Consider the following 12,403-nt stretch of genomic DNA (forward strand, 5'->3'; position numbering starts at 1 on the left):
TTATACGAATTCTGTAAAAAAAGAGAGATATGTATTCATAGTAAAAGCCTGGAACAGTCTCGAATATCATCTGTGGGTTATTTCTGTGTGGAGAAATTATGCTTGATTCTTACCTTCCTGTTTTATGTATTTTTTGCATAATCAGGTATTAGTCATTTAAAAAATCCACTTGGGTATTATTTATATGATAGTAAAAAAATAATAATCCCCCTTATTTATCATGCCTCATGTCTTATCCATCATCTCTCAGACTCTTCTGGCCCAGGTTTCCCCCAACAGCTTTATCTTCTTGGAGGGCAGCTATGGGGAACCCAGTTTGGTTCTTCACCCTGGCTCTAGCAGATAATGTTGTCCTTTTTTTTTTTTTTTTTTTTTTTAAGAGACAGGGTCTTGTTATGTTGCGCAAGGTGGAGTGCAATGGCTATTCACAGGCATTGCTCACTGTATCTTAACTCCTGGGCTCAAGCAATTCTCCCACCTCAGCCTCCCCAGCAGCTGGGACTACAGGTGCACTCCACTGCACCTGTCTAGATAATGTCCATTTTGCTTATTTTATTTTGCTAATTCATTTATTTTTTTAGTTTGACAAATAGAATGTACAATGCACTACCCAGGCCCTGATTCAGTCATTGGGAATAAAAACTCTCAGTTTGGTTAAAAACTACCATCTTTATTGTTTGAATACCTGTTCTGCCACTTAATTGCTGTGTGATTTGGGCGGGTTACTTAACCTCTTCACTTGAAAGCAAATATTTATTAAGCTCCTCCTACATGTTAGGTATTAGAGATACAGTATTGAATCAACAAGCACCTGTTCACAAAGCTTACGTTCTAATGGAGACTGATTGATGATTAATATGCACCGGGTAGTGATAAGTGCTATTAAAATAATGCAGGATAAGGAGAATAAAGAATTATAGGGCAGATGTGCTATTTTAGGATTAGTCTAATAATTAAGCCTAATTTTAGGAGTATCTCTAATAAGATGATATTTGAGGAGAGACCTGAGGGAAGTGCAACAGCCAGCCATGAAGTTGTGTATGGGGAAGAGTTTGAGGAAGAGGCAGTGGTGTGCTGGCACTTGTTCTGATTGTATCTCTTCCCACTCTGTGTTCAGTGAGGTCAAATTGGTAGTTTGAATTCAGCCTTGATGAGAGTATTTATACACAGATGTCTGCAAATGCTACAAACCAGGATCCTCCCCCACCCCGCCCAGAGAACCATTTGTTAAACATTTACTGGCACACCACTGCGAAGAGGGAACAGTAAGTACAAGGGCCCTGAGGAAGGAGCATGCTTGGAGTGTTTGAGGAACATCAAGGCAGCCAGGGTGGCTAGAATAGAATGAGAGGGAAAGTCACACGGAGCTGAGGTCAGAGGTAGCCAGGAACAAGATCGATAGACCATGGTAAATACACTGGACTTTATTCTAAGGGAAATGGGGGCCATTACAGGGGTCTGAGCAGAGCAGTGACACCATCTGACTTAAGCTTTGAACAGGGCGACACAAGGCGGAGGACTCAGGAAGTCCACCTGGGAGGCCTGGACAGTGTTGTGGAGAAGAGGTGATGATGGCTTGGTAGTGGAGGAGGTGGTAAGAAGAGCACCTCAGTTTCTTCATTTTTTCAGATATTGCAAAGATTGAAAAATAACATTTTAAAGCACTAAGCATAGTCACATGCACACAGGAGGCCCTCAATAAATGATAGCTGTTGTATTGGTATAGATAGAATGCTAACTCTGGGGGTGGGGAGGGGGTGCCCATATTTAGTTAGGAAGACAGATAATTTTAGTATCAAGTGTTAAATGCTATGTTTGAGACAAGTGCAAGCATAGAGGAGAGACACTTAGCTGAGCAAGAGTTAGGAAAGGCCAGGAAGGGTGTTGGAGTGAAAGGGGATTGCTTTAGCAAAGTCATGGGGATGGGGAATTAGAAGGGAAATTTAACTGCCTAAAGCATCCACCACACTTCCCCAATTCAGGTGATAATCAGATCACAGCTTTATCCTTTAGCAAAATAATCAGTGATCTGAAAGAATAGCAGTGATTTAATTACTCTCTGTGTTAATTAAACCACGTATTAGGCTGTGGATCATTACGTTCCAATTCAAATTCAGCTGGTAATTTTACAAATTCCGTGGAGGCTTTGATTCTGATCAGCAGTCAGATATAAAAACTTAAGCTGGTAAGAACTTGATAGAACTTGATATGGAGAAAGGAGTTCTTACTTTGGGTGGTCTATGAATCCCTTGAAGATATTTGCAGAATTATGTGTGTGCATATACATTTTGGGGTTGAAGTGAGACAGGGGTTCATAGCTTCTATCAGATTCTCAAAGAGGTTTGCAGCCCAGTGAAGATTAAAAACACTGCAACTGAGATAAATATTAGAAGGTAAAAAATAAAATCAGAACAGGCATGTTTTTGTCTGCCATTCTGCCATTAAAATAATTTGATAAAGTGATATTCTAAATCACATGAAATGAGTTAAAACACTTCATCTAAAAGCAGTTATTAATAATAAGACTTTTGTCATTTTATTCAAATATGAACTGTCATTTTGGGCCCAGTGAATATTCATTCGAACTCAGAATTTCAACTGTGCCAAGCTCTGATGGTAAATGAGCTTTAGTACAATAAAAAATGCTTACAGGCAAAATTTGCTCTGTTTATCATGCTGGGATCAGACCTTGTAGTCTTCCCTTTGAAACGTTCTCTGCCTCTGATTTTGTTGTTGTTGTTGATCATTGTTTATTGATTCCCTGTATTCCCTTCATATAATACTGCAGTGTCTCCAGAGTAACAAATACTTTCTAGTGGCTTCTTCAAAGCCAAAGAAATAGGAAAGTTATTGAAATTTTACTAGAGGAGGCTTAATAGAAGGTAATTTCTCTGACCATCTTCCAGAAACTAATGTGATTCAGGAACTTGCCTTCTTCTAGTCATATATGAATGGTGGTAATTTACCCACTTAATTACTTTTGTCTGACAACAGGAAGTTATGCGAGTACTGCATGGGTTGTAATAGTTTCCATTTCTTAAGTGCTGTGTTCCAAATGCATCTTGTTAAGTGCATTAAGTATACTATCTCATTGAATCTTTGCAGCACCTAACTAGATAGAGACTTTATCCCCATTTTATAGATGCCAAAGCTAGGCTCTGAGATATCAGGTAACTTGCCCAAGATCACACAGCCAGGGAGCAGCAGAACCAGTAGGTAGAAAAATGGAGACAGATGTGTCCTATGGAGGACGAGGAAACTGCAGAAAGAAAAGCCCCCCCTTTTCCGTGTGCCAGTGCCATTTTTCATTACGTGGCATTTTCAGTGCTGCTGTATCAGGCACTGTGTCAGAACAATGGATGAGAAAAGTAACCTAGGAATTGATTACTGAAAAGGGTTGTGGGAAATTAACTGATCTAGTTAATTAATCTCAGTATATTTTTAAAATAGTGATGAGGGAAAGCAATTAAATTTGAGTACTTATCATAAGCAAAGCACAAATGTGAGGTGCTTTACTTACTGCATTGAATCCTCATATAGTAAGGGTCCTGAGGAAGGCATAAGTGTCCCTGTTTTACACATGAGGAAGCTGAGGCTCAGAGGAGTTGCGGACGTTTCCCAAAGTCACATAGATAGTAAGATGGGATGATATGAACCAAGATCAGCCTTCAAAGGCTATTTACTTTCTACTCTATCATACTGTAAAATTCACTTTAAAAGCTAAACTATGTGAGGGCCAAAGATCATGTCATTAAATTCTGTATACTCCTCAGGACATAAGATAGTATCTTGTACCTAGCAGATACTCAAGAAATGTTTGTGGGTTGATCACCCATCACAGTGAGTTAAAAAATAATGAGGTCTGTCCGGAAAGTATCCAGCCATTGTTAATATCATGAGAATGGTTTGCACAGTATCAATGTAACCTGGCAGCCAAGGAGAGTGGACTGTAATGTGTATGCGTGAACAATGATGACTGCACTGTACTGGTCAGCCGGGCGCTAGATGCTGTTCAGTGAGCAGGTGTACTGTGTGGCCGTCACATTCAAAATGGCTGAGAGAGTAGAGCAAGGACTCTGCATTAAATTTTGCATTAAGCTTGAACATTCCTCTGTGGAAATCATTCAGATGATTCAGAAGGTTTTCAGGGACGATGCAATGAGTGTAGTGCAAATAGAAGTGTGGTCTCACTTCAAAGATGGTTGAGAATCTGCTGAAAGTGATCCAGCTACATCTGGAAGGCCTGCAACAAGCAGAACACCTGAGAATGTTGAATGTGTACAGGTTAGGTTAAGAGATGCTGGGAGAACTGTGTGAGGTCCCAAGGTGCCTACTTTGAAGGGGACTGAGGGGTCACTGTCCTTTGTACAATGTTTCTTGTATCTTGTATCTTCTTAAAGAAATGCCTCTATTTTTCATATTACATGGCTGGATACGTCTCGGACAGACCTTGTAGAGTGCCAAAGGCACGAAGATGTATCTTATTTCCAAATATGAAAAGAAAAACTACCTTCACATTCCTTACAGGATATACTGTTCCTTGGAAGCAGAATTATAGACAGTCTTTTGAATAACCCCATATGTATAGTTCAGAGGTTAAAACCTGTATATATTATACAAAGGTTCCAATAAATGCACCTTGTGTATTATAACTGCATGATTTTGACATTTTCAAGACGGACAACCATGAATAGATTAGTCTTGGTAGAGAAAAAGCATGGTATTTTAGAAATATGTATGATATACAACATAGTCAAAACCCAACAACCGCAAATCATATGAAGGCATAAAAGGTACATTAGAAAATATTTAGGCACATGTGTAAATGCTTTGACACATGGCCTGACTCTCTTTATGGTCCACGTGTGTACTTTTCAGCTTGTGGCTGATACCTCCTGCCTCCGCACACCCAGGCTTCTTAAGTGTGTCTAGAGTTGAGAAATGGTGCCGTCTGCCAAGGTTTCCTGGTGATGGTGTTGCTCTAATATTCCAGCGTCACTGTCTTGGTTTTGAGGTATTCGTTTAGAGCTTCCTCACCTAGGAAAGAAAAAAGCTATTGATGGGCCATGTTTAAAGGTAGCTATGATATGACCAGACTTCCAGACATAGATGTAGGTAGTTGTGTAGATCACTAAGCAAATGGAATGTGGCCAAGGCCAGTGCTTCTCAAACGTTAAAGTTCATATGAATCACCCGAAGGCTATTAAACTGCAGATTCTGATTCAATTAAGTCCGGTATAGGCCCTGAAGTTATGTGCTTCTAACCATTCCCAGATGATGTTGATGTTAGTGGTCCATGGACTACACTTTGAGTAGTAAGGGCCTAGATCAGCTACTAGGCCTTCTAAGGACCAGAGAGTGTTGGCTGGTCAGCTTCAACTCAAAAATTTCTCCTTTGTTTGCTTGATGACAAACTTCACCTTTTACCCTTTGTTCATTTATGCTGAACAAAAGTGACCAAGATACTTACTACTGTCCTTCAGCTTATATTAAATGAAATAGAATTGAGCACAGGAAAGAAAGTTTGAGATCATTTGGTTTACTCTTATTTTAAAGATAAGGAAAATGCAGTTTATATTGTATGTTAGAAACACAGAGGGGCATGTCTAGGCAAAAAATAAATAGGTCTGCCTTTCTTCAATGGTTTCTATTTTGAGCTAGTACAATCATCAGTCTCTACCGTAGTTAAAGGGCAGTGACTACCGTGGTGAAACTAACAAGTATGTGATTCTGGAAGCCGAGCTAAAACAAGCGCTGTCAACCATGTCCCCACATTAGAACCACCCAAGACACTTTTAAAACTCCTGATCCCAGGTCACACCCCAGACCAATTAGATCGGTATCTCTGTAGTTTTTTAAAGCTCCCAGGTGATTCTAATCTAATATGCATCTGAGGTTGAGAACCACTGGGCCAAGGGGTATTAAAATCGGGGGAGGAAGAAACTATTAGGCAAACTGTAGTATTTTGTAGTAAAACAAACAGAGCTACTCAGTTACACTCTATCAAAAGACAGGTGAAACACGGATGCCTCGCTTTCTAATAATAATTTCCCTAGGAAAGTCTCCCACTGTTTTGGATACAGGGATGAAAGCCAAATTAAAGACATGGAAAAGAAAAAGCGTTTACCTTCACCCAGTGGAATTTAAAATGAAAACTACTTTTATTGCTGCAAATATATTACAAAAAGTCATAAGGAAAGAGGAAAAAAAAACCCCAAATGAACCAAACTTATAATAGCAGATTGTAATTTCAGTAAATTGCAAACATTTCAGTTTTTGAAACAGCATGCCAGACTGACGATGGGGAGCAAGAGATGGGCTCCACAGCCAGACTTGCCTGGCTTTTAATTCTCTCTGCCAGTATGTGGCTGTGTGACTTTGGGCAACTCACTCAACCTCTCTGAACCCTATTTTTCTGTTCTTTACAATAAGATAATAATAGTACCTGTGTCCTAGAGCTATTGTGTGGATTGCTTGTGCCTATACGGGTTAAGTGGAATAGGGCCTGCACGTAGTTAGCATTCAAAGTAAGCTATTGCTTGAAAGGTGTTAGTGTCACTGCTCACAGTGAATTACGTTTTTGGCTTTTTATAAACTCTAAATCTTATTGCCCAGACTCCCAACAAACCTTGCCAATTGCAGTGTTGACTCTGAAAGACTGCCAGGCAGCTCAGAGACAAGATTTATTCCCGGAGCTAGCTGGGTACTGCCCTCCACCCATTTTCCTTTCTTGGTTCCATTTAGTGCCACGAAAGCTAAACCAAGTTCATGCTGAATGTCAGATTAAAAAAACAGACATTTTAGCTAAAATATATTGTCAGAGTTTCTTTTTCCTTTCAACATTAATCTTCTTTTGAGAAGAAACATCTTTCCACATAATTTGTATACTTTTCTGCATGTATGTTATATTCAATTACAATGTTTAACATTTAAAAAAAATTAGTACCTTTGTAAACCCAGATCTAACTGCCACGTAGGAAATGCCCTTCAAAACACTATTCAAGTGTCGCATGAAACATAGAGCAGATTTTTCTGTGATGTGGCAACAAAGGGAACGGGAAGTAGAAAAGTAAAGCCATACCTAAGTCTTTTCCAAAGCCAGATTGTTTAACTCCACCAAATGGGGCTGCCACGTCCGTCTTGTTGTATGTGTTAATAAAAACAGTTCCCGCTTCTAGTTTTTCACTCACGTACATAGCTTTGTTAATGTCTTTTGTAAAAACCCCTGAGGCCAAGCCATACTCTGTATTATTTGCTCGCTGCAACACTCCATCGATGTCCCTACAAGATGTTTTTAGGAAGACATAAAACTTCATTAAATATCAAGTGAAACACTGTCATTTTATGTTCCAAAATTTTTCCCCTCTCTGCTAGAAACAGGAAAACATTACTTGCCACCTGCTTAAATTTTTATAAATGAAACATTTCAGGCTTATACCAAAAGAAAGTCCCAAAGAACTATTACAATTCTAATATTATATTTTTCTTATATCAGGCAACACCTTTTAAAATCTGATGCAAAGTCATGTTTTCAGTCTTCTTGAACAGTTCTCAATGGTGACCTCTCCACTTCCTCCCCTGTCCCTTAAGTCCTGCTTCTAGATGTATTCTCAAAATGTCCTCCCTATTTCCTTCCATCTCTTCAGATTTTGCACACAAGATTCAAGGTTCTTTCAGTGCCTGAAGCCTTTTCAAATCGTACCAGTGCCACTGCCAAGGTGGCAAAGTGTGGTTTGGTGAGAGGGCTCTGCAGCCAGACTGCCTGGGTGACCTTGGGCAAATGACTTCATCTCTCCACGCCTTCATTTATTCTTGTGAAAAGTGGAAGTAATAATAAAAGGACCCATCTAGTTGTCATGAGGATGAAATGACCTAATAGTACCTAGAACACAGTAAAGTTTCAGTGAAAGTCAGCTCTATAATCAGGTAGCACATATTTCTCCAATTTCAGCATTTTGGTAGAATGAACTGTGTGATGCTGGTTTAACTCTTCCTGTATTTAATGGTTCACCCTCCATAAATTGGAGGATAGAAGCTCTACATGGGCAGGGATAATGTCATATGTCTATACCATGGTGTTGCATCATCAAATGAGAGTGAATTCAATTACATATGCTTATTCAACAAAATAGGTCTGTTGATTTCCCTGCCTTTTGATGTAATGTATGTACATGCCCAAGTAGTGGAGATATCAACCTGCTCTTCTTTCAGTTGAGTCCAGTTCCAATGTGCCTGCCATAGTGTATCTTACCTTTTTGAGTGTGATCCTAATGTTTAAAAATGCACATGTTTTCTACAACATGGCCAGTAAACATAAGCCAGGTATTTCATCTGGTCCTCCAGCAAAGATACATGATCTGTTCCAAAACTGGAGGAAAACTTAGTTGTGCTGAATTTATTGAGAGACAGCACAGGTTTCAATGTAGTGCACTCTGGAGGGATTTTCAAAGGTCATCTTGGCTATACAAAATGTTAAACGTGCACAAGAAATTTGGAACCTAACTTGGAGAGAACTGAGACTCCACTAAAACTCTCACTTCTTGATGCACTGCACGTGGTAGGGGCCCACGTATTTATGGACTGGACTAGAGGCCGAAAGATGGCTTTATGCCATTTCTTGTTGAGGACTGTCATGATGCCAAGGCTCTATAACACCTTGTCTACTTCTACAATAACAATAAGCATGATGTTGGCAGAAGCAATAGCAAATACTTATTTAATCCTCAAAATGACCTAAGAGGGTATGTACTGTTATTAACCCAATTTTATAAATTAAGAAACTAAGGCACAGAGTAGTTAACTGGCCCAAGCTCACAGAGGTAGTAAGGTGAGGAGGCAGAATGCCTACTCTGACCCAGCTCACCATCCTGCCTTTGGCCCCCTGTGAACTGCCATGTGCCTTGTCTGTCTCCTCCATTAGGTGGTAAGTTCCTTCAGGACAGGGACTGTGACTTATCCATGTTTAGACCCCCAAACCTGGCTTCTAATGTCTGCATGTTTAACACCAAGACTATCGTACAGGGGAATTTATGATGAGAAACAGTCAATAACAGGCATCCTTGGATCAGTGTGTCAAAACCTTATTCACTTCAGCTTAGTGTCCCCAAAAGTCTCTTATAATATGTTTATCAAAGACCAAGAAGTCCTTCTGAACTCTGAATTCTGTTTTTTTCCAACTTCTCATTGGTTGAAGTAAACCTAAAGCCATTCTGAAGAATTTTCTGCAGTATACCAGGAGACTCCATTGTATTAATACTGTTTTATGAGCTCAGTTACCACTTAACCCTTTGATATGCTGAACACCTTGGGAAGTTTCACGTAGCATAACAAACCAGCAACTGTAATCCCTTACAGTTGATTACAGGGTGATTGTGAATGATTCTGTAAGAAGTTGAGTATCAAGCTTTTGGGGGCATAATCCTCTATGATAGCAGCGCCCCTTCTTTGGGAAAATAAGATTTCACAGGTGCTGCTTTCCCTAGGAATGTAAATTTGAAAACTGGTTTTGTTATTTATTAGTTATTTACCTTGTTCCACAGACATTTCAAATGTTGATTGTATAAAAACTAAAATTTAATCAGCTAAAATCCCATTATGTTGGCCATTAATTTAAGCTGAGTAGCAAAAATATATTATGATCTACAATGGTTAGCAGAATCATACTCTTCTCATTATTTAATTATTCTTATGGCAGAAAAATTACATGTTCATTAATTTTGTGCTCTGTATATAGCACAGTGACAGAGGAAACAGACCTTATCTAGACAAAGCCTAAGTTAAATTGTGTCTGAAGAACATACCCATTTTGGAACTTAGAAATGACCATAATGGGCCCAAAGGATTCCTCTTTGGCGAGGTACATGTGGTCTTCCACATCTGTGAACACAGTTGGTTCCATAAAAAAGCCTTTTTGGGGAAAAAAGAGAAAAGAACGTCAATTATAGGTTAAGTCATTTTCAATTAATAGTTCTCTCACTTAATTACATTGTAATCTTTTTCTTTCCCTCTGGCCCAGTACCACTACGAAGAGTTTCATTTCTCTATTTGGTGATGGCATTCTTTATTTTTTTATTCTTATTTGTTCTTATTCTTATTTTTAATGTCTTTATTATGAAACTTTCAAACATATGTAAAAGTAGAGAAAATAGTATAATGAAGAATAAATATCCATATTTAGTTATATTTATTTTTTCCCTATTGAAATATTTTAAAGCAAATTCCAGATCACATAATTTTCACTTCTAACTATTTCAGTAGAAATCTGTAAAAATAGGAACATTTTCTGACATAACCACAATACAATATCACACTTAACAAAATTAATGCTCAATCTTTATTCATAGCTTATATTTCATTTTCCTTCATTGTCTAGAAATTATCTTTTTTACAGGTGATTTGTTTGATTTAGGATTCAAATAAATTCTACACATTGCATTTGGTTATTAGGTCTCATAAATGTCTTCTAATCTAGAATATTTTGTCCTTTTGCCTTCCCCCTTATTTTTTTTTTATGCCGTTGTCATGTTAAAAAGGCTGTGTCAGTTGTCCTGTAGAATATCTTACATTTTAGATTTGTCATTGCTTCCTTTGGGTGATACTTGTTTCTCTATCCCTTGTGATTTTTTTTAAAAGTAAAGTAAAAAAGTAAAAATACTTTTAAAATACACATAACATAAAAGTTACCATCTTAATCATTTTAAGTGTATAATTCAGTGTTATGAAATACATTCATAACGTGCAACCTTCACCATCATTCCTTTCCATAACCCTTTTCAGCTTATAAAACTAAAACTCTGTACCCATTAAACAATAACTTACTTCCCTCCCTTCCTCCCTACCTCTCTCCTTTCTTTCCTTTCTTCCTTCCTTCCTTTCTTGCTCTCTTTTTCTTTCTTGACAGGGTCTCACTCTGTTGCCCAGGATAGAGTACCATGGTGTCAGCCTAGCTCACAGCAACCTCAAACTCCTGGGCTTAAGCGATCCTACTGCCTCAGCCTCCCGAGTAGCTGGGACTACAGGCATGTGCCACCATGCCCGGCTAATTTTTTCCTATATATATTTTTAGCTGTCCAGATAATATCTTTCTATTTTTAGTAGAGACGGGGGTCTCGCTCTTGCTCAGGTTGGTCTTGAACTCCTGACCTCGAGACATTCTCCTGCCTCGGCCTCCCAGAGTGCTAGGATTACAGGCGTGAGCCACCGTGCCCAGCCTTATTCTATCACTTTTTTCTAATTAATTAGCAGGAATTCTTCTGTAAAAAAACGTGTCTCCTTTATCAGCTACTCAGTTACACAGAAATTCAGTTCCTACAGGAAAGACAGGATAAATGTTGGATTTTTTTTCTTGTGATTACCAATGTTCAGAGTAGGATGCTGGTGCATAATCTACCTACAACAATGAAAAATGAATTTTTGTTTTTCTATCTGTCCTTTTCAGTATCATGACACTGAGCCCTTCAAATATTTCAGTAACAGGTTCTGTTTAGACAACAGTAACAAATCCTTCCCAGGCTACGTTGGCTAAGATTAAATCTCCCAGGTGCCAAGAATCAAGACCAGCAGTGCCTGGTAACACAGTTACCCATTACACTTGTTTACTGCACAGCTAAGGGCCTGTCAGCCATTTTATTATTTGATTCCCACAGCCTTGTAAGGATGTGGGTGTACCCATTTCATCTCATTTTACATAGGAAGAAACTGAGGCTCAAAACATTGTGTTGTCCAAGGCGCCACAGCTTATAAGTGGCCAAGCAGGATATAGAATTTAATTTTCTGACCGTATTATAAATGCCACCATTTACTTTGGAGGTAAGAGGGTCTGCAATGAAAACTGTTACCATCCACTCCAACTGCAGAAGGTAAGTATCTGGTAAACCCCCCACGGAGGTGATCTTACCTGGCCTTTGGACTTGTCTTCCCCCATAGACCAAGGTGGCTCCCTCCTTCACTCCAGCTTCACAGTATTGCAGCAGCTTTTCCAGATGGGCCTTATGATTTTGGGGCCCATGATCAGTAGATCTGTCAAGTGGATCGCCAATTTTCATCTTTTTAATTTCTTCCACCTGTATGTTACCGAGTCCACAAAAACAATTCGCTGTTAATAGCAATAATGGATAGCCTTGACTGAGTTCCTTCTGTGGTGGGTGTTATACTAAACTATTTATAGATGTGTTGTCATTTAGTCTTCACAACAGCACTGGAAGTAGGTATTTATTATTGCCCTTTTACAAAAGAAAAAACTGAGTCCTAGAGAGGTTAAGTGATTTGCCCAAGTACAGACAACCACTGAATACTGTAGACTTTTTCCCATTTGAAATCTCAAGTTTTTAACCACTGTCTTCTAACAGAACATAAGCTACATATGCTTATCTGAAAATTATCCTGAATGTGAATCCATTATGAT

At 38.8% G+C, this 12,403-nt stretch overlaps 1 protein-coding gene across 1 annotated transcript in view; it reads right to left on the bottom strand.

The window, feature by feature from the left end:
• Window positions 1-4,981: 4,981 nt before the first annotated feature.
• ALDH1L2 (aldehyde dehydrogenase 1 family member L2) overlaps window positions 4,982-12,403 on the bottom strand; it is a 48,762-nt gene continuing 41,340 nt past the window's right edge. The window contains exons 20-23 of the mRNA XM_069490140.1: window positions 11,897-12,062; window positions 9,801-9,906; window positions 7,082-7,281; window positions 4,982-5,037 (exon numbers count right to left, since the gene is read on the bottom strand). Of these exons, the coding sequence (XP_069346241.1) occupies window positions 4,982-5,037; window positions 7,082-7,281; window positions 9,801-9,906; window positions 11,897-12,062 (528 nt within the window). The remainder of the gene's footprint in view (window positions 5,038-7,081; window positions 7,282-9,800; window positions 9,907-11,896; window positions 12,063-12,403) is intronic.

The sequence above is a fragment of the Eulemur rufifrons genome, chromosome 16, assembly GCF_041146395.1.
Source record: "Eulemur rufifrons isolate Redbay chromosome 16, OSU_ERuf_1, whole genome shotgun sequence".
NCBI classification, from domain to species: Eukaryota; Metazoa; Chordata; class Mammalia; order Primates; family Lemuridae; genus Eulemur; species Eulemur rufifrons.